Source organism: Dipodomys merriami, unplaced genomic scaffold (genome assembly GCF_024711535.1).
Source record: "Dipodomys merriami isolate MVZ:Mamm:240054 unplaced genomic scaffold, mDipMer1.0.p SCAF_92, whole genome shotgun sequence".
In the NCBI taxonomy this organism is placed as follows: domain Eukaryota; kingdom Metazoa; phylum Chordata; class Mammalia; order Rodentia; family Heteromyidae; genus Dipodomys; species Dipodomys merriami.
The window spans coordinates 3,258,066-3,279,426 of NW_027206535.1; the positions used below are offsets into that span (position 1 = coordinate 3,258,066).

General features: G+C 43.4%; 1 protein-coding gene across 4 annotated transcripts in view; it reads right to left on the reverse strand.

Moving 5' to 3' along the window:
• Gatad2b (GATA zinc finger domain containing 2B) overlaps window positions 1-21,361 on the reverse strand; it is a 90,252-nt gene that overhangs the window by 9,450 nt on the left and 59,441 nt on the right. The window contains exons 2-8 of one of the 4 annotated variants that reach the window (XM_070013885.1): window positions 20,806-21,141; window positions 9,692-9,821; window positions 8,316-8,447; window positions 7,600-7,731; window positions 6,564-6,686; window positions 5,161-5,473; window positions 1,615-1,817 (exon numbers count right to left, since the gene is read on the reverse strand). In XM_070013885.1, coding sequence (XP_069869986.1) covers window positions 1,615-1,817; window positions 5,161-5,473; window positions 6,564-6,686; window positions 7,600-7,731; window positions 8,316-8,447; window positions 9,692-9,821; window positions 20,806-21,140 — 1,368 coding nt within the window. In that variant the 5' untranslated portion in view covers window position 21,141. Of the gene's footprint in view, window positions 1-1,614; window positions 1,818-5,160; window positions 5,477-6,515; window positions 6,687-7,599; window positions 7,732-8,315; window positions 8,448-9,691; window positions 9,822-20,805; window positions 21,142-21,361 lie in introns of all 4 variants that reach the window. The other 3 variants (XM_070013884.1, XM_070013883.1, XM_070013882.1) reach the window with 3 other exon arrangements.

Below are 21,361 nucleotides of genomic sequence, written 5' to 3' on the forward strand. Positions count from 1 at the left end.
ACTAAATTCAATTCCTAGTTCTACAAAAGAGGATCTGAAGTTCCTAATGTTTATTTTCCTATTTGTCATCCTTGTCAAGAGTGACTTTCAGATAATCTTTTTCTTGCAAAGAGATTTCTAGTACAAATATAAATACCTCTCATCCAAATCCATTTGTTTATCCAAACACCAGTGGCTTATATCTATACTTCGAGCTACTCAGGTGGGAGAGCTGAGGATTGAGGTTCAAAGCCAGCCTATGAAGACAATTCTAGGAGACTCATCTCCAATTAACTAGCAAAAATCTTGAAGTGTACATGTAGCTGTGAGCAAAAAAGCTAAGTGAGCCCTCAGGGGCAGGAGTTCAAGCCCAGACCCATCCTCCCCCCAAAAAAATTCCATTTGAGGACATAAAATTGACAGAGGAATTTCTTTTATTTTTGGCAGTTGATTGGCTAGCTTGTAGTTTTACCACTTGTTTTTTTGCCAGTCCTGGGGACTGAACTTAGGGCCTTGGGCACTGTCCCTGAGCTTCTTTCTTTTGCTCAAGGCTAGCACTCTGCCACTTGAGCCACAGTGCCTCTTCTGGCCTTTTCTGTTTATGTGGTACTGAAGAATTAAACCCAAGGCTTCATGAATGTTAGGTAAGCACTCTGTCACTAAGCCCATAGTTTTACCACTGGTGACATGCCTCTAAGCCCTGTTTCTTGTTGGCTGTTTTGGAGATGGAGTCTAGCAAACTTTTCTGCCTGGGCTGGCACTGAACTATATCCTCTAGATTGCTTTTATTTTTATTTATTTATTTATTTTTGTTGGTCCTGGGGCTTGAACTCTGGGCCTCTATAGAGTTTCAGAGTTGGGCACCAGTGGCTCATGCCTGTAATCCTAGCTCAACCTCAGGAGGTTGAGATCTGAGGATCCCAGTTCAAAGCCAGCCAGGGCACAAAAGTCTGTGAGACTCCTATCTCCAATAAACCACCAGAAAACTGGAAGAGGTGCTGTGGCTCAGTGGTAAAGTGTTTGCCTTGAGCCTAGGCCCAGGGTTCAAATTCCACAACTGACAAAAAAAAAAAAAAAAAAGTGTCACAGACTTTCCTGCTTGGGCTGGCTTTGAACTGTGATCCTCAGATCTCAGCCTCCTGAGTAGCTAGGAGTACAGGCATGAGCCATCACTGCCCAGCTTCTCTAGTTTTTTTTGTTTTTGTTTTTGCTCTGTTGTTGTGGGGCTTGAACTCTGGGCCTTGGCGCTGTCCCTGAGCTCTTCAGCTCAAGGCAAGTGCTCTATCACTTGAGCTATAGCACCACTTCTGGCTTTCTAGTGGTTTATTGGAAGTAAGATCCTCATGGACTTCCCTGCCTCAGCTGGCTTTGAACCATGATCCTCAGATCTCAGCCTAAGTAGCTAGGATTACAGGTGTGAGCCACCGGTGTCCACCTTCCTCTAGATCTATTTATGTGGTACTGAGGAATAGAACCTAATCAGAACTTAATCAGAAAGTCAAATGAAAATGGAAAAGACAGGACGATGAGGGAAAAAACGGTCTTTGGGAATCGTAAGAAGCATTCTAACCTGGAAGCAACAACCTTTTGGAGAAACCAAGCCTATAGAGGCTGTTGAGAAGTCAAAATTCTTACCTGTTCCTGCTGTAGGGCTTTAACAAAAGCATTTTTCAGCCGGTTGGTGTGTTCAGCTTTTAGAGCTTTCTTCTGGTTGGATGTCATACACTGCTCACACAGAATCTTACCATTCTTTTCTTGCTTCCAGTGAGGGGTGAAATCTGTGCGGCACTGGGCACATACAAAGGGTTCAACCCGCAGAAGCGAGGCACAGCTTTTGCCTAAATGCCAATAAAAATAGTAATCATTTGTTTCACATTTCCTACTCTCTTCACCAAGTAAATTTATTCTGCTTAATTAAGACACTCTATGATAAGATAAAATAATACAATTTATAAAATACTTTTATTAGGGAATTCAGATAGTAGTAGAAAAGTTTTTTTTTTCCTTGTCTAGGCTGACTGTGAACTGTGATCTTCAGATCTCATTCTCCTGAGTAGCTAGGGTTATAGGTGTGAGCCATTGGAACCTAGCTTAAAGCTAAGCTTGCCTTGAGCTCCTAATCCTCCTGCCTCAGCTTCTGAAGTAGCTGTAATGACAAGCATGTACAACCTGTACAACCGTGTCCAGTGTGAAACAAAGATCTTTTACTGATTACCTTGGGACAAGAATCTATGGCTTCAGATTTCCTACTGTATTATATTATTAAGAAGAAAATATTGCCGGGTGCCAGTGGCTCATACCTGTAATCCTAGCTACTCAGGAGGCTGAGATCTGAGGATTGTGGTTCAAAGCCAGCCTGGGCAGGAAAGTCCATGAAACTTTTTTTTTTTTTTTTGGGTTGGTCGTGGGGCCTGAACTCTGGGCCTGGGTGTTGTCCTTCGGCTCTTCAGCTCAAGGCTAACACTCTACCTACCACTTGAGTCACAGCACCACTTCCGGCTTTTTCTGTTTATGTGGTGCTGAGGAATTGAACTCAGGGACTTTTACCACTGAGCTACCTTCCTAGCCCCTCTATGAATCTCTTATCTCCAATAAACCACCATAAAACTGGAAGTGGCACTGTGGCTCAAGTGGTAGAGCGCTCGCCTTGAGCTGAGGGACAGTGGCACTGTGGCTCAAGTGGTAGAGTGCTCGCCTTGAGCTGAGGGACAGTACCTAGGCCCCATGACTGACAAAAAAAAAAAAGGAAGAAGAAAGAAGAAAGGAGGAGAAGGAGGAGGAGGAGGAGGAGAAGAACAACAACAAGAACAAGAACAAGAAAAAGAACAAGAACAAGAAGGAATTGTCAATTCAGAATCAAACCAGTAATTGTTTGTCAGTCATGGGACTTGAACTCTGGGCTGGGTGCTGTCCCTCTGCTCTTCAGTGCCACTTCCAGCCTTTTCTGCTTTGTGGTGCTGAGGAATTGAACTCAGTGCTTCATGCATTGTAAGGCAAGCACTGAGCCACCTTCCCAGACCCCAAACCAATAATTGTGGTTCTTAGAATCTCCTTACTTCACACTGCACTTATTTCTGTTAAATACGCTTAACAATTTAGTTATCAGTGTCTGAATTGTCATTTTATGATTTTTTTTGTGTGTGTGTGTGTCAGTTGTGGGGCTTGAGCTCTGGGCCTGGGTGCTGTCCCTCAGCTCTTCAGCTCAAGGCTAGCACTCTACCACATGAGCCACAGCACCACTTCTGGTTTTCTAGTGGTCTCCCCCCCCCCCCCGCCCCTTTCTAATCATGGAGTTTGAACTCAGGACCTGGATTTTGTCCTTAAATTCTTTTGCTTAAGGCTGGCACTCTACTACTTTGAGTCATAGCACCACTTCCCGTTTTCTAGTAGTTAATTGTAGTTAAGAGTCGTCTCCTAGACTTTCCTAACCAGGCTAGCTTTGAACCACAATCCTCAAATCTCAGCCTCCTGAGTAGCTAGGATTACAGGTATGGGCCACTAGTCCCAGGCCATCTTTCTTTTTCATTATTAAGTATTTATTTTTGGCCAGTCATGGGGCTTGAACTCTGGGCCTAGGAACTGTCCCTGTACTCTTCAGCTCAAGGCTAGTGGCTCTACCACTAAAGCCACAGTGCCAGTTCCGGTTTTCTAATGGTTTATTGGAGATATGAGTCTCACCGACTTTTTGTGCCGGGGCTGGTTTTGAACCATGATCCTCAGATCTCAGCTTGGATTACAGGTGTGAGCCACCGGTGCTTGGCTCATCTTTTTTTTGCCAGTTCTGGGACTTGAACTCAGTGCCTGGGCACTGTCCCTCAGCTCTTCAGCTCAATGTGAGCACTCTACCACTTGAGCTACAGAGCCAATTCTGGCTTTTTCTGTTTATGTGGTGCTGAGGAATCAAACCCAAGGCCTCATGAATGCAAGGCAAGCATCCTACCACCGAGCCATCTTCCCAGTCCCTTATCTTTCTTTTTTAATATGGTGTTGTAGATAGAATCCAGGGTGGTATGCATACTGAGCAAGTGTTTTTTTTCTTTTTCTTTTGTGTGTGTGTGTCACTCCTAGGGCTCAAACTCAAGATCTGGGTGCTATCCCTGAGCTTTTTGCTCAAGGTTAGCACTCTACCAACCTGAGCCACAGATCCACTTCTAGCAGTTAACTGGACATAAGAGTCTTGTGAACTTTCTTGTCTAGGCTGACTGTGAACTGTGATCTTCAGATCTCATACTCCTGAGTAGCTAGGGTTATAGGTGTGAGCCACTGGAACCTAGCTTAAAGCAAGTGTTCTTAACACATTTAAAAGAATATATTGAGAAAATGTACAACACACACACACACACACACACACACACACACACACTTCTATTTTTGTTTCTTTTTTTCCAGTTGTGGGACCTGAAAGCAAGTGTTTTTTTTTTTTTTTTGGGGGCCTGAACTCTGGGCCTGGGCGCTGTCCCTCAGCTCTTCAGCTCAAGGCTAGCGCTCTACCACTTGAGCTACAGCGCCACTTCCGGCTTTTTGCTTATGTGGTGCTGAGGAATCGAACCCAGGGCCTCATGCATGCAAGGCAAGCACTCTACCACTGGGCCACCTTCCCAGCCCCGAGAAAGCAAGTGTTCTTAACACATTTAAAAGAATATATTGAGAAAATGTACAACACACACACACACACACACACACACACACACACACACACACACACACACACACACACACACACACACACACACACACACACACACACACACACACACACACACACACACACACACACACACACACACACACTTCTATTTTTGTTTCTTTTTTTCCAGTTGTGGGACCTGAACTCTGGGCCTGGGCGCTGTCCCTCAGTTCTTCAGCTGAAGGCTAGCGTTCTACCACTTGAGCCACAGCGCCACTTCCAGATTTTTTCTTTTTGCTTATGTGGTGCTGAGGAATCGAACCCAGGGCCTCAGGCATGCAAGGCAAGCGCTCTACCACTGAGCCACCTTCCCAGCCCCACACAGAACTATTTCTATAGGATGTTGCCAAACCACTTGTATACAAGTGAAGAAAGGTAGGTAGGTTATTAGCAATAATAAGGAGCTATCATTTATCATCTCAAAGTATCCTGTGATACTCTGCACAGACCAACGAGACTTGGCAACTTCTTGCTCAAGAAGAATAAAGTCTTACCTTGGCTATCAATGACACTCTGTACGACTTCTTCCAAGCCTACCATATAGATGAACTCACTATTGGCTGCACTAGGCAGGAAGTGAAGCAAGGGAGCAGGAGGTTTTGGAGGTGGAATCTCCAGGAGTGTCTTTTCTAGCTGTTTCCGAAGAGCCAATTTGGCTGCAGCCTGTGAGTTGGCAGCATCAGTCATAGCACTAGGGCTAGGAAGTGGTGAGGACACTCTGTTCACAGTCCCTGGCTGGATATGGGAGGCAAGGTTCATATAGATGGCAGAGGATGTTGTACGCTGACAAGGAACAGAAGAACTTGACTGCTGAAAGAGATGGGAAATAGTTATCAGTGATGGCTGATATGTGGATGAGGATCAATTCTTGCTTTTTTTGGCAGAGGATACTATCTGATCCTTCTGGGGACTACTTAAGTTTCTTTCTTTCTTTTTTAATCGGTTGCAGGGCTTGAACTCTGGGCCTGAGCACTGTCCCTCAGCTCTTCAGCTCAAGACTAGTGCTCTACCACTAGAGCTACAGTGCCACTTCCGGTTTTGCGGTGGTTTATTGGAATAAGAGTTTCACAGACTTTCCTGCGGGGGCTGGCTTTGAGCTACAATCCTCAGATCTCAGCCTCCTGAGTAGTTTAGGATTACAGGTGTGAGCCAGCGATGCCTGGCTATACTTTAGTATTTATTTATTTATTTATTAATTATTTGGTCAGTCATGGGGCTTGAACTCTGGGCTTGGGCACTGTCCCTGCACTCTTCAGTTCAAGGCGAGCACTCTGCCGCTTGAGCCACAGCACCACTTCTGGTTTTCTAGTTTTTTTTTTTTTTTTTTTTAATTGAATATAAGAGTCTCACGGACTTTCCTGCCCAGGCTGGCTTTGAACCTCGATCCTCAGATCTCAGCCTCCTGAGTAGCTAGGATTACAGGCGTGAGCCACCGGCGCCCGGCTACTTTAATTTCTTTATAGTAAGAATCCAACTTATTAATCGAAAGGGAACTAACTAAGAAAAAAGAATGACAACATCCATGAGCTAGACCTGCTAAGAGGGGAAAAAAAAAGATTGGGGATATTTTCTGTCATATATTTTTATGCTTATTACTGATATGCCTCTCTTTCATTTCTGGCAGATTTTAGCTTACTGCCGCTCTGCTGTATAGCCTACCTCTCTTCTTCACCACCATTTTCATATAATTCCTCAAACCTTTGGGAATGCTCTTTATTCAAAATTCCATCCAAATCACCCCCATTGTCCTAAGTTTCTGTATATACAAAGACTTAAGACCTTTTAGCCTTTTTTCAATAAGAAAAGCAAAGAAAGGATTTCTCTGCTCCACATTATGGGTCTCTCTTACTGGTTGATAACTGATGGCGGGATTCATGTTGGGTGTTGTGGTGCGTACAATGCCAGGCTTGGGTGGGCCTCGCTGGCCCTGTAGTTGGGCTGGATTTGGTGCAATAACACGTTGGGACATCAACATGTGTGGGAGGGTTGTATTGGTCGCTGAACGGATGACACTGTGACCCTGAAGGGGAAGATAAAGAAAAGAATGTTACAGGTGGTATAATGCCCAGTAAAATGTAAAAGACAAAAATACTGTTAGTAATATACAGTTGAACAGATGCATAAGAACAGTCAAACTTGTCTGATGGTCTATGGGTAAGCCTACCATAACTGTAAGTGCTGATTAGTGACTAGGGAGTCCTGGCCTTTTGGTATAAACTAATCTTACACAGTTAAGATAGAAAATTAGGCTGGTAGCTCATACCTGTAATCCTAGCTACTTAGGAGGCTGAGATCTGAGGATCACAGTTCAAAGCCCAGCCCGGGCAGGGAAGTCCATGAGACTCCTTTTTTTTTTGGCCAGTCGTGGAGCTTGAACTCTAGGCTTGGGCACTGTCCCTGCACGCTTCAGCTCAAGGCGAGCACTCTACTGCTTGAGCCACAGCACCACTTCTAGTGGTTTATTGGAGTTAATAGTCTCAGGGACTTTCCTGCCCAGGCTGGCTTTGAACCTCAATCCTCCTGAGTAGCTAGGATTACAGGTGTGAGCCACTGGCGCCTGGCTCCATGAGACTCTTATCTCCAATAAACCACCAAAAAACCAAAAGTGGCTCTGTAGCTCAAGAGGTAGACTGATAGTCTTGAGCTGAAAAGCTCATGGACAGCACCTAGGCCTAAAGTTCAAGTCCCACAACTGGGAAAAAAAAAAAAAGAGAAAATTATCTAATCCTTCTCTAGAGAAGCTAGAGACCTGTTGTAGAGAAGGAAAACTATAAAGATAATTATTTGTTGCAGACTAACCCACGCTATTTCATCAAGTACCAAGAGAACTATTTGGAGTAACAGGACTATTTGGAGTAATAGCAACAACTTCTATAATCTCCACAGAAGTCCCTAGAGACATGATAGCTATGATCCCATTATGAATCACATACCTGTAATGTTCTCAAATTTTGAGCTTCAACCCCTTGGGCCCCAGGCCGGGAGGGAAGTTTGGATAAACCTTGCTGTCCCACATGGGCAGGAGATGGTTGTACAATAGACGCTGCATTCTGTACAACTGGAGTCTGGAAGACAGAAAAGGAGAAAAAGGCAATAAATTATAGGTAGACTCTGTACATTTCTAGAACTTGAATTTTCTTGTTAGCATGAAGCTCTTGTTGTTGACCAGTAGGAAAAAAATGTAATTAAGTTTTTCTTAATAATGCCCAAAGTAAAAAAAAAAAAAAGTTGGGCATGATGGTGTACGTCTGGGAATGCTCTTTATTGAAACTCCAACCATATCACCCTCATTGTCCTAGTTATTGTATGTACAAAGATTTAAAATCTATGGCAATCCCATATATTAGGGAGTGGAAGCTGAAGTCCAACTTTGAGGACTGGTTAAAGGTAGCTGAAAAGTTCTTTCTCAAAAACAAAATAAAAACAAAAAGGGCTGAGGGTATAGCGCAAGAGATACTGGGCTTGCTTAGATAACACATACAAACCCCTGGAATCAATCTCCCAATAGCACAATGGGGAAAACAAATCCACTACTCCTAATGATTAAAACCTATGAACCAGAGACAAATGAACCACAGAGCTGACTCTATCACGCTGAAACCAATTCTTCTTTTATTTTCTCTTGTCCTTTATGTTCCAGGCACATTACCTTTTGGACCACATTCTCTTTCTGTAGTTGACTCTGTCTCAGTTTCTTTAAAAGCACCAATCGAGCTTCTTCCAGTCGCAGTTCGTCCCTCAGCTGCTTGATGAGCTGTTGCCTTTCCTCAATGCCTTTCCCCTAAGGAAACATGGAGATTATCAGCTATAGCATCAGTTACCCAGAATCCCTGCATGCAAGAGATAATGTATTTCTTTCTTTCTTTTGTTTTTACCAGTCCTGGGGCTTGAACTCAGGGCCTGAGCTTCTTTTGCTGAGCTCAAGGCTAGCGCTGTACCACTTGAGCCACAGCACCAATAAGCCATATTCCAAGCTGAGATGATGTGTTTCTTAGGTCTGAAAAACCTTCATCTTCTATAAGAAGTGATGATGAAACTGTCATCTTTGTATCCCTAGGGTGCCACACAGTCCCTAGCATTCAGTAGGTACTCAAAAAAAGTGCTTATAGAAGCAGAAACCACATATAACCAATAATGGGTTAGACTCCTGGCAAAATAGAAGAATTTTAAAATGTTTTAAGTTTTTTAAAGCCACATTTTCTTTTTCTTTCTTTTTTTTTTTTTTGCCAGTCCTGGGGCTCAAACTCAGAGCTGAGTGCTGTCCCTTAGCTTCTTTTGCTCAAGAATAACACTCTACCACTTGAGCCACAGTGCCACTTTCCGTTTTATCTATTTATGTGGTACTGAGAAATTGAACCCAGGGCTTCATGCATGCTAGGCAAGCACTCTGCCACTAAGCCACATTCTTAGCCCAAAGCCACATTTTCTGTTTATATACAATATATACAAATGGAATTGTGAAGTTTTATGTTTTCCCAAAAAAACTGAATATAACTGCTTATATACATGCTTTTTACTCCTTCCCTCCATACCTTCCCATCCCTTTTTGTAATACTGGGGATTTGAACTCAAGGCCTTGTGCTTGCTAGACTGGCTCACTCTACCACATGAGCTATACCTCCAGCTTTATACATATTTCCTCAAACTATCTTCTTTGCATCTAGTAATTCCTTTTTTGTTGTTGTTGGTCGTGGGGCCTGAGCTCTGGGCCTGGGCGCTGTCCCTGAGCTCTTCGGCTCAAGGCTAGCATCTACCATTTGAGCCACAGAGCCACTTCCAGCTTTTTCTGCTTATGTGGTGCTGAGGAATCAAACCCAGGGCCTCATGCATGCAAGGCAAGTACTCTACCACTGACACACCTTCCCAGCCCCTACTTGTTCCTTTTAAAACGTCTTCCCCTTGAAGTTCAGAATCACCAAAAAATTTTCACCAATAGCTGAGTAAAGAACAAAACAAAAAACAGAACTAGGACTCTTACAGAATAAAAGAGAACTGGGATATGAAAGAAAAAAAAAATCTTTTTACCTTAAACATCTCTAGGTTGGCTGCTTTGAGTCTTTCTTCCATTCGGGAGCTGGAACGGGGACTGGAAGCCTCATTGTCAGACAAAACAATGATGTCTGGAGAAGGAGTTAGCCTTCCTCGGTCTGGCTCACTAGATAAGAAAATGAAAAATTATAGTATTTCCAATGGTGAGAGTTGATTAAAAAGTTAAATTTCTCTTCTACACTGAAGAAATAAATCCAAGGAAACTTAAGAGGTCCTAATTCACTCGGAAAAGACAGTAAACACATAGGATAAAGAAAACCAGAACTAAGAGAAATAAAAATCTCAGCAAAATATTTTCCTTATCTCAAAACAAAGATACAAAGTAATAACTAGCTTCAAGCATGAGAGATGAAGCCAAGTGCCGGTGGCTCACGCCTGTAATCCTAGCTACTCAGGAGGCTGATACCTGAGGATCGCAGTTCAAAGCCAGCCCAAGTAGGAAAGTCCATGAGACTCTTATCTCTAACAAACCACCAGAAAACCAGAAGTGGCCCTATGGTTCAAGTGGTAGAGCACTAACCTTGAGGTGAAGAGTTGAGGGACAGAGTTCAGGCCCAGAGTTCAAGGCCTATGACCACCACCACCACCACCACCACCACCACCACCACCACCACCACCACCAACAACAACAACAACAACAAAAGAATGAGAGATGAAAGCCAGGAGCTGGTGGCTCATACCTATAATCCTAGCTACTCAGGAAGCTAAGATCTGAGGATCATGGTTCAAAGCCAGCTCAGGCAGGAAAGTCTGTGAGACTCTTAGCTCCAATTAACGGCCAGAAAACCAGAAGTTGGTGCTGTGACTCAAAGGGCTCAGGGACAGTGCCTAGGCCCAGAGTTCAAGCTCTACAACCAACCAAAAAATAGGGGGGAGGGGAGGGAGTGAGGGAAAGAGAGAGAGAAAGAGAGAGAGAGAGAGTGTGTGTGAGCGTGTGCCAAGGCACTGGCGGCTCATGCCTGTGATCCTAGAAGCTGAAGTCTGGGGACCTGTGGTTCGAAGCTAGCCAGGGCAGGAAAGCCTATGATAGTCTCATCTCCAATTAAGCACCAAAAAAGCTTGAAGTGGAACTGTGGCTCAAGGGTGCTAGCCTTGAGTTGAAGAGCTGAGGGACAGCGCCTAGGCCCAGGGTTCAAGCCCCATGACCGACAAAAAAAAAAAAAAAAAAAAAAAAAAAAAAGATTTAATTCTAAATGTTTCTTGTTACTCCATTAGGCTGTTGGAAGCTTGGAAAAGAAGTGATTAACTCCACTGGTAAAGACAATAGAACCTAGCATCCACTGAGTATAAATGATAGTTGTAAAGGAGGAAGCTCATTTTAACTAAAATCATATATATGGTCCTGGCTGAGGATTAACAAGAAAAGGAGGTTAAGTCACAACTCCACTGATGGTCCATTCTTGCAAGAGCAGGTACTGAAAAGAAGGCAGAAGAAATACTGACAGCTGCTTGAAGAAATGGAAAATGTCAACTGTGTATCTTTGCCCCAGGACACACACCCCCACACACCCACCCCCACCACACACCCCCACACACCCCCTCCACACAGGCCTTTTGGAGAGGGACTGAACTTCTAGAACTAAAAAGTCACACTGACTTGCCAGTTTTATCTAGTACATTCTCTCAGTAAAATTGTCCAGAAAGAATACTTTGACATCTAATCTCTCACACTAGATCTTTTTGTTTCCAATCCTATTTATTAGACAATCTTTGTTTTGGTATTTCTGGGACTAGCCTTGTTTCTGTTAAAGTAATGAATAATGGCACTCACTGTTTGAGACCTAGATAATAAGAATCCTGCAAACTAAAATTGCTTTAGATTCCCAAGTCTAAATCTACCTCTCCTCTGATTTCAAAGATACCATTCCAGACTCTACTGCTGTTTTTTGATTTTTATTTTTTTCAGCATTAGGGCTTAAACTTAGGGCTTCATGCTTGCTAGATTCCCAACTCCAGCTCTACACTACTTTTGAGATAGAAAAACAGAGTATATATGTTTAAAACAATGTGTTCTTAGATCATAATTAAATGTGTAACTTGGGGCTGGGAAGGTGGCTCAGTGGTAGGCTTCCATGTATGAGGCTCTGGGTGTGATTCCTCAGCATCACATAAAAACAGAAAAAGCCGGAAGTGACGCTGTGGCTCAAGTGGTAGAGCACTAGCCTTGAGCTGAAGAGCTGAGGGACAATGCTACTTAGGCTAAGAATTCAAGCCTGACAACCCAACCAAAAAAGAAAAAAAGTATAATTTAACGCTCCTGGATCATTCATTAATCATGAGCACTTATCCATCATTTCTCACAATTTCTTGTTTCAGATGCTTTTGAGACATGGAAGCTTTTCTGAAATTTAATTAAATTTAATTTTTTGGTGCTGGGGATCAAACCTAGGATCTCACACATGGCAGCAGGTAAGTGCTCTACCACTGAGTTACATACAACCCCAACCTAAAGAAACTTTTTTTTTGGTGCCAGTCTTGGGTCTTGAATACTGACTATAAGCTTTTTTTTTGGTCCGGTCGTGGGGCCTGAACTCTGGGCCTGGGCGCTGTCCCTCAGCTCTTCAGCTCAAGGCTACCGCTCTACCACTTGAGCTACAGCGCCACTTTCGGCTTTTTGCTTATGTGGTGCTGAGGAATCAAACCCAGAGCCTCAGGCATGCAAGGCAAGCGCTCTACCACTGAGCTACCTTCCCAGCCCCTGTAAGCTTTTTTATTTTTTTTTATTTTTTGGGGGTTCCGGTCGTGGGGCCTGAACTCTGGGCCTGGGCGCTGTCCCTCAGCTCTTTAGCTCAAGGCTAGCACGCTACCACTTGAGCCATAGCACCACTTCCGGCTTTTTTCCCCCTGCTTACGTGGTGCTGAGGAATCGAACCCAGGACCTCATGCATACAAGGCAAGCGCTCTTACCACTGAGCCATCTTCTCAGCACCCCCCCACCCCCCCGGAAGCTTTTTAAATCAAAGCTACCAGTCTACCACTTGAACCACAGTTTCAGTCTAGCTTTTGTTGGTTCTTAATCGGAGATAAGATCTTGGAGCCTGGTGCTGGTAGCTCATGCCTATAATCCTAGCTACTCAGGAGGCTGAGATCTGAGGATCTCGCTTCAAAGCCAGCCTGGGCAGGAAAATCTGTGAGACTCTTATCTCAACTACCAGAAAACTGGAAGTGGTGCTATGGCTCAAATGGTAGAGTGCTTGCCTTGAGATGAAGCTCTCAGGGACAGTGCCCAGGCACAGAGTTCAAGCCCCACAACTGACAAAGAAAAAAGGAAAAGAAAAAGAAAAAAGAAATGCATGTTTAAGTAGAGTGCAGCCCAAGTACTTAAAAGTACCAGCTAAGTAAATAAGCTGAGCCAAGTGATTCTGAGTTCAAACCCCAATACTGGCAAGAGGGCAGGGGAAGGGAAAGGAAAAAGTAGGAAAAAAATGAGAGACAAAGTGTCAGAGACAGAGAGATAGACACATATGAAGCTGAGATCCAGTGGGTATGCTGGAGGCTGAGATCTAGAGAACTATAGTTCAAAGCCAGTCTGGGCAGGAAAGTCCATGAGACTCTTATCTCCAATTAACCAACGAAAACTGGAAGTGGTGCTGTGGCTCAAGTGGTAGAGCACTCGCTTTGAGCTGAAGAGCGCAAGGACAGCGCCCAGGCCTAGAGTTCAAGCCCCACAACCGACAAAAGAAAAACAAAACAAAACAAAAAACACACAAAAAAAGAATCTTGCAGACTTTCCTGCCTGAGTTGGATTCAAACCAAAATCCTTGGATCTCAGCCTCTTGAGTAGCTAGGATTATAGTACCTGGCTCCAAAGAAATAAGGCATTATTCATGATGAAATATAGCTTCTGGGGCTGGAAAGATGGCTCAGTGGTAGAGTGCTTGCTTGCCTTGCATGCCTGAGGCCCTGGGTTCGATTCCTCAGCACCACATAAGCAAAAAGAAAAAAGCCGGAGGTGGCGCTGTGGCTCAAGTAGTAGAGCGCTAGCCTTGAGCTGAAGAGCTGAGGGACAGCGCCCAGGCCGAGTTCAGGTCCCACTACCAGACCCAAAAAAAAAAAAAAGAAATATAGCTTCTTACCAAGGTAAATCTGAATTACTAAAATCAACTAAGTTTAGTTTAGTTGAAATAGAATAGGGAGAGAAAGTGAAGAGAGTAATTGTTGTAAACTACAGTTTGTACAGGTTTCTTTATAGCCACTGAACAGACACAGCAAGACTAGAATGTGGTGTTAACGGAAAAATAAGTCACTAGAGGGAGAAAGAACCTTTCATACTTTAATCCAAATTCCTGGAATAATGGTCCAGTCTAACTGCCTAAATTTACTCTCTCTCTCAATCGGTCGTGGGGTTTGAATATCTAGGCTTGGGCGCTATCCCTCAGCTCTTCAGCTCAAGGTGAGCGCTCTACCACTTGAGCCACAGTACCAATTCCAGTTTTCTAGTGGTTTATTGAAGATAGTATCACGGACTGCCCTGGCTGGCTTTGAACGGATATCCTCAGATCTCAGCCTCCTGAGTAGCTAGGATTATAGGCATGAGCCACTGGCACCTGGTGAATTTACTTTATTTGTATGAGATTTACCAATCATTTCTACATTTCTTCATCTTCTTACCCTAAGATTAATATGGGCAAATTTTACTTTTTTTTTTTTTTTTTGGTCGGTTGTGGGGCCTGAACTCTGGGGCCTGGGTGCTGTCCCTCAGCTCTTCAGCTCAAGGCTAGTGCTCTACCACTTGAGCCACAGCACCACTTCTGGCTTTTTCTGCTTATGTGGTGCTAAGGACTCTAACCCAGGGCTTCATGCATGCAAGGCAAACACTCTACTTCTAAGCCACATTCCCAGCCCCACGGGCAAATAATTGTAAGGCCTGGAAAATTCTGCAATATTTTCTTGATTAGTCACACCATTTTTATATATACAATCCAGAAAACTGTTTCCAAAATAAAAAGCCCTAAAGTTCTTACTATATAAATGAGTACTATCTACTGCTAGAAATTGTTCAGTACCAAGAAGACATTCTACATAGAGAATATGGAAACATCTTATATTTTCTGGAAATTGTATCTGAAAACAACTCTAAATATTTAATTTCCATATATAATCAGTCTCATAGTAGATACACAGCAAGAAGTAAAACAAAGTTCAAATCTTTTTCAGATCTCAGCCTCCTGGATAGCTAGGATTATAGCCTGGCATTCTGACTCTCTTGATCCCATCTTTCAAGTAGCCTGAATTATAGGAGTACATCATCATACTTGACCTTCAAGTTTTCTAAAATTTCTGACCTGGCATCCTGGCCTCATTTGTTATAAACATCCCAGAAAGGCTTAGTTGTTGGGCTTGAACTCAGGACCTGAGCGCTGTCCCTGAGCTTTTCTGCTCAAAGCTAGTGCTCAACCTCATTGAGCCATAGCCCTACTTCCTGTGTTCTGGTGGTTAATTGGAGATAAGAGTCTCCCAAACTTTCCTGCCTGGGTTGGCTTTGAACCATGATTCTTAGAATCTCTCAGTCCCCTGAGTAGCTAGGATTAGAGATGTGAGCCACCAGTGCCCAGCTGGGAAAACGATTTTTTTCTCCTTTCTCATATATATGATTTATCCTGTCTTGGATCTTAAATATGAAATCTTTCCTATTAAGAGATTATTAAGGGGCTGGGAAGGTGGCTCAGTGATGGAGCGCTTGCCTTGCATGCCTGAGGCCCTGGGTTCGATTCCTCAGGACCACATAAGCAAAAAGAAAAAAAGCCGGAAGTGGCACTGTGGCTCAAGTGGTAGAGCGCTAGCCTTGAGCCTTGAGCTGAAGGACAGCGCCCAGGTCCAGAGTTCAGGCCCCACGACCTGATCACCCCCCCCCCCCAAAAAAAAAGATTATTAAAAGCCTAACTTGCTGCTGACATCACTTGTGCAGTCTAGCATACTGAAAAGCTATTAAACATCTAATCATTATCCTATAAATAAATAGAACTAATCTGGGTGCTGGTGGCTCACACCTGTAATCTTAGCTACTCAGGAGGTTGAGATCTGAGGACCAGTTCAAAGCCAGCCCAGGCAGGAAAGTGAGCAGGAAAGTCCGTGAGACTCTAATCTCCAATAAACCACCAGAAAACTGGAAGTGGTACTGTACTGTGACTCAAGTGGTAGAGCTCTAGCCTTGAGCTGAAGAGCTGAGGGACAGTGCCCTGTCTCAGAGTTCAAGCCCTATAATTGACAAAAAAATATAAAAAAAGAAATACAACTAAACAGAATGAGAACTTGTATTTCTCTATTATACTAAAACAGAGGGAACATTGGTTTTACTTCACATCTTATTTCATTGATATTATAACTTGCCCAATTAATGACAAAATAAAGTATTTAGACAATTATGACCCAGCTTTCATGCTAAAGCTTCTGTTTATGTCAGGTACCAGTGGCTCACACCTGTAATACTACTCAGGGACTAAGATTCTGAGGCTTGAGGTTTGAAGCTAGCCCAGGCAGCAAAGATCTGAGACTTTTTCTTCCAGTTGTGGGGCTTGAACTTAAGGCCAGGTGTTATCTCAAGGCTTAAAGCTAGGGCTCTACCACTTTCAGCCACTGCTCCAATTATGGTTTTTTGGGTCATTAATTAGAGGTAAGTTCCATGGACTTTCCTGCTCAGGCTGGTTTCAAACCACGATCCTCAGATCTCAACCTCCTGAGTGGCTATGATTACAGGTGTGAGCTATCAGCACCCAGCTGACTTTGAGACTCTCTTTTCTTTCTTTTTTCTTTCGATCCTGGGGCTTGAATTCTGGGCCCGGGTGCTGTCCCTGAGCTCTTCCAATGAAGGCTAGTGCTCTACCACTTGAGCCACAGTGCCACTTCTGGTTTTCTGGTAGTTAACGGTAGATAGAGTCTCACGAACTTTCCTGCCTGGGCTGGCTTTAAACGACAATCCTCAGATCTCAGCCTCCTGAGTAGTTAGGATTACAGGTATGAGCTACCAGCGCCCGGCTTGACCATAAGTTTATCTCCAATAAACTACCAAAAAGCCACAGGTAGAGGTTAGCATATTTAGCCTTGAGCAAGTTCAAGCCCCAGGACCAGTAGAAAAACAAACAAAAAACAATAAAAAAATACTTCTGCTTTTAATTTTTTTCCACTGCTCTCCTTCTTGGGAAATTTATCAACATTATTTTATTCTTATAGAATGTACCTAGCATTTTTCCTTTTCTTCCTCCAAATGAAGTAGGATCAGTCACTCACTCCAGAAAGGAAAAAAATGATTAAGAAGCAAATGGGCTGCACAAGAGCATGATGTCATTTACCCAATGAATTTCCTTCTGAAGAATCAACAGATAAGCCAGGCGCCGGTGGCTCATGCCTGTAATCCTAGCTACTCAGGAGGCTGAGGTCTGAGGATCGTGGTTCAAAGCCAGCCTGGGCAGGAAAGTCTGTGAGACTCTTATCTCCAATAAACCACTAGAAAACTCGAAGTGGCACTGTGGCTCAAGCTATAGAGGGACAGCGCCCAAGCTCAAAGTTCAAGCCCCACAACTGACCAAAAAAAAAGAATCTAAAGATTAATCTACTTTAAAAATCACAATATTCCTCTAACTCTACCTAAAATTGCAAAGATTTTTCTTCTAAAACTATTAGAGAACTGATCTGAAATTCACTCAAGTTGGCTCAGGGCCTGAATAATGTCCCTGAGTTTTTTTGTTCAAGGCCACTGTTCCAATTTTGGCTTTTTTGGTGGTTTATTAGAGGTAAATTCCATGGACTTTCCTTTCCAGGCTGGCCTCAAGCCATGATCCTCAGATCTCAGCCTCCTGAGTTAGCTAGGATTACAGGTGTGAGCCACCAGTGCCTGCCTAGATGTGTGTGTGTGTGTGTGTGTGTGTGTGTGTGTGTGTGTGTGTGTGTGTGTGTGTGTGTGTGTGTGTGTGTGTGTGTGTGTGTGTGTGTGTGTGTGTGTGTGTGTGTGTGTGTATACTATCTGTGAGCTGCTTTTTTTTTTTTTTTTTTTTTTTTTTGTCTGTCATGGGGCTTAAACTCGGCCTGGGCTCTATCCCTGCGCTCTTCAGCTCAAGGCGAGCACTCTACCACTTGTACCACAACACCACCTTGAGCTTCTTTTGCTCAAGGCTAGCAATCTACCATTTGAGACATAGATCCACCTCCAGCCTTTTGATGTTTTTCTGATGAGAAGAGTCTCACAGACTTTCTTCCCTGGGCTGGTTTAGAACTGTGTGATCCTACCCTCCCCTGAGCAGCAAGGATTATATGCATTGCCACTAGCACTTGGCTCGACTTTTTAATACTATTATAAAAAAATTTTTTCCTGCCTGGTGCCAGTGGTTTACACCTGTAATCCTAGCTACTCAGGAGGCTAAAATCTGAGGACTGTAATCTGCAGACACCCTGGGCAGGAAAGTAATTGAAACTCTTATCTCCAATTAACCACCAGAAAACCAGAAGTGGTGCTGTGGCTCAAAGTGGTACTAGCCTTGAGCAAAGGAGCTCAGGGACAGCACCCAGGCCCTCAGTTCAAGCCCCATATCCGAAAATAATAATTTTCCTCATTCATAGGGTATGGTTTAAAAAAATAGTGCTGGGACAAGAATAGAAAGTAAACATTAAAAATAAAGTAAAAGGTATAGAAGGAAATGCATGTGCCAGGCTCTGATGGCTCACACCTGTAATCCTAGCTACTCAAGAGGCTGAGATCTGAGGATCTTGGTTCAAAGCCAGCCTGGACAGGAAAATCTGTGAGACTCTTATCTCAATTAACTACCAGAAAACTGGAAGTGGCGCTGTGGCTCAAGTGGTAGAGTGCTTGCCTTGAGGTGAAGTTCTCGGGGACAGTGCCCAGGCACAGAGTTCAAGCCCCACAACTGACCAAAAAAGAAAAAAAAAAGAAAAAAGAAATGCATGTTTAAGTACAGTGCAGCTCAAGTACTTAAAAGTATCAGCTAAGTTTAAACAAGCTGAGCCAAGTGATTCTGAGTTCAAACCCCAGTACTGGCAAGAGGGCAGGGGAAGGGAAGAGAAAAAGTAGGAAAAAAATGAGAGACAAAGTGTCAGAGACAGAGCCGGGCGCTGGTGGCTCAGCCTGTAATCCTAGCTACTCAGGAGGCTGAGATCTGAGGATCGAGGTTCAAAGCCAGCCTGGGCAGGAGAGACTGTGAGACTCCTATCTCCAATAAACCACCAGAAAACCGGAAGTGGCGCTGTAGCTCAAGTGGTAGAGCGTTCACTTTGAGCTGAAGAGGTTAGGGACAGCGCCCAGGCCCAGAGTTCAAGCCCCACGACCGACAAAAAAAAAAAAAAGTGTCAGAGACAGAGAGACAGACACATATGAAGCTGAGATCCAGTGGCTATACTGGAGGCTGAGATCTAGAGAACTACAGTTCAAAGCCAGCCTGGGCAGGAAAAGTCCATGCGATTCTTATCTCCAATTAACCACCAAAAAAACCAGAAGTGGAACAAACTGTGGCTCAACTGGTACAATGCCTACCCTGAGTACAAAAAGCTCAAGGACAGTGTCCCAGGCCCTAAACTCAAGCCTTAGTACCAGTGCACGCAAACACTGCACACATACACTACACATGCATACAGCACCCCCCCATACACAATAATAAACTGAATGTTGTTAAAATGAAGATTGTCTACACTATGACAAAACTTCACAGACTAACTCAAACCTTCACCAGTTTCAAGTATATATCCCTAGTGGGTAAGACACTAGAATAAAGGCCTGTGAAATGTGTGTTTGTATGTGTGTGTGTGTGCAAGAAACAGATGTAGATGGAGAGAGAGACAAACAGGAACAGACATACAAGCACAGAGAAACAGCGTGATTGCTAGAGACATTGCTGAAACCTTCCTAGTGCACAGCTCTGAGTTCAAATCCCAGTACAAGGGAAAAAAGGACTGAATGTGTTTAGAAATGAATGTATGTGCTGTGCAGGGGTAGAGGGAAGTGGCACAGATTAAGCAACACTATAGAAACTTAGCACATGTTCCTTCTGACACACACAAAAAAATCAGGCCCATGCTTTTTTATTTATTTATTTTTTGGTCGGTCATGGGGCTTGAACTCTGGGCTTGGGCACTGTCCCTGTACTCTTCAGCCCAAGGCAAACACTCTACCGTTTGAGCCTCAGCGCCACTTCCAGTTTTCTAGTGGTTTATTGGAGATAAGAGTCTCACAGAGTTTCCTGCCCGGGCTGGCTTTGAAATGGGGAGCCTCAGATCTCAGCCTCCTGAGTAGCTAGGATTAAAGGCATGAGCTACCAGAACCGACTAGGCCCAAACTTTTTTGATTAAATAAAAATGAGATGCTGCTGGGTGTTGGTGGCTCACACCTGTAATCCTAGCTACTCAGGAGGCTGAGATCTGAGGATTGTGGTTCAAAGCCAGCCCGGACAGGAAACTCTGTGAGACTCTTATTTCCAATAAACCACTCAGAAAACTGTGCCCCAAGCGGTATAGCACTTGCTTGAGCTGAAGAGCTGAGGGATAGAGTCCAGGCCCAGAGTTCAAGCCCCATGACCGACCAAAAAAAAAAGGAGATGCTGGGAATGTGGCTCTGGTAGAGTGCTTGCCTAGCATGCATGAAGCCCTGGGTTCAATTCCTTAATACCATATAAACAGAAAAAGACAGAAGTAGAGCTGTAGCTCAAGTGGTAAAGCGCTAGCCTTAAGCAAAAGAAGCCCAGAGACAGTCCCCAGGACTGGCAAAAAAAAAACAAAAACAAAAAACAAACCCCCCCCAAAACAAAAAAAGAGATGCTATAATATATAGAATCTGAAACTCCTGGGATGATCTGAAAAGAAAATGTTTTTACTCCTTCTAAGGCTATCAGTTCTCTAATGCCAACTTTATGTAGAAATAACGATTTTATCTTAGGGTAAGAATTATGCCTCTTAGTATGCTAAACTACAATCTCAGGTACCTAACTTCATTTGGAAATGAGAGTAACTCATAGTCATGCCAGATAATATAAAAACACTTCTTTTCCACTCTATGATAAAAAACACCCTCCTCTAAATGAAATTAATTTCATTTTTACAGGCTTAGTTTGTAAGAACAACCTATCCTGCAGGCAGATAAACTATCATACCTCCGTCTAGCACTCATATCCACAGGCTCATCATTGATGTTTTCTTTTCCTGGCCTTCCAGCAGTCCTGCTGTCTCCATGAGGCCTGAGATTCCCATTGAGTTTCTCTTCATAGCCCTTGACACCACTGCCATCTTGTTTGGTTGGTAACTCATGTGGCACTTCAAGATTCGCCAAATCCTTTCTTTTAAGCAGTGCCAACATTTTCAGACGTTCCATGGCCTCATGTCCTTCCATTTTCAGTCGTTTTGCCAGGACATCATCTCGTTCATCTGCTGGGTCCAAACTGCGCTTCAACAGATTCAGGCGAAGAGCATCTTCTGTCATTCTATCCATCCTATACAGAGAAGGACACAAATAAGATCAGAATAAAGCCTCTTCAACAATCAAAAGGAAAGAGGAAGGAGTATTTAAAGTTATTAAGAATCATTTATACAATATACATAAATTATATACTATTAATGTTATAGTATGTATATGTGTGTTAAAAGTAATTAACAGAGCTAATTTCCTATGCAATATTGTTCTAGAAAATCTATATTAAGGAATTTCTCCAC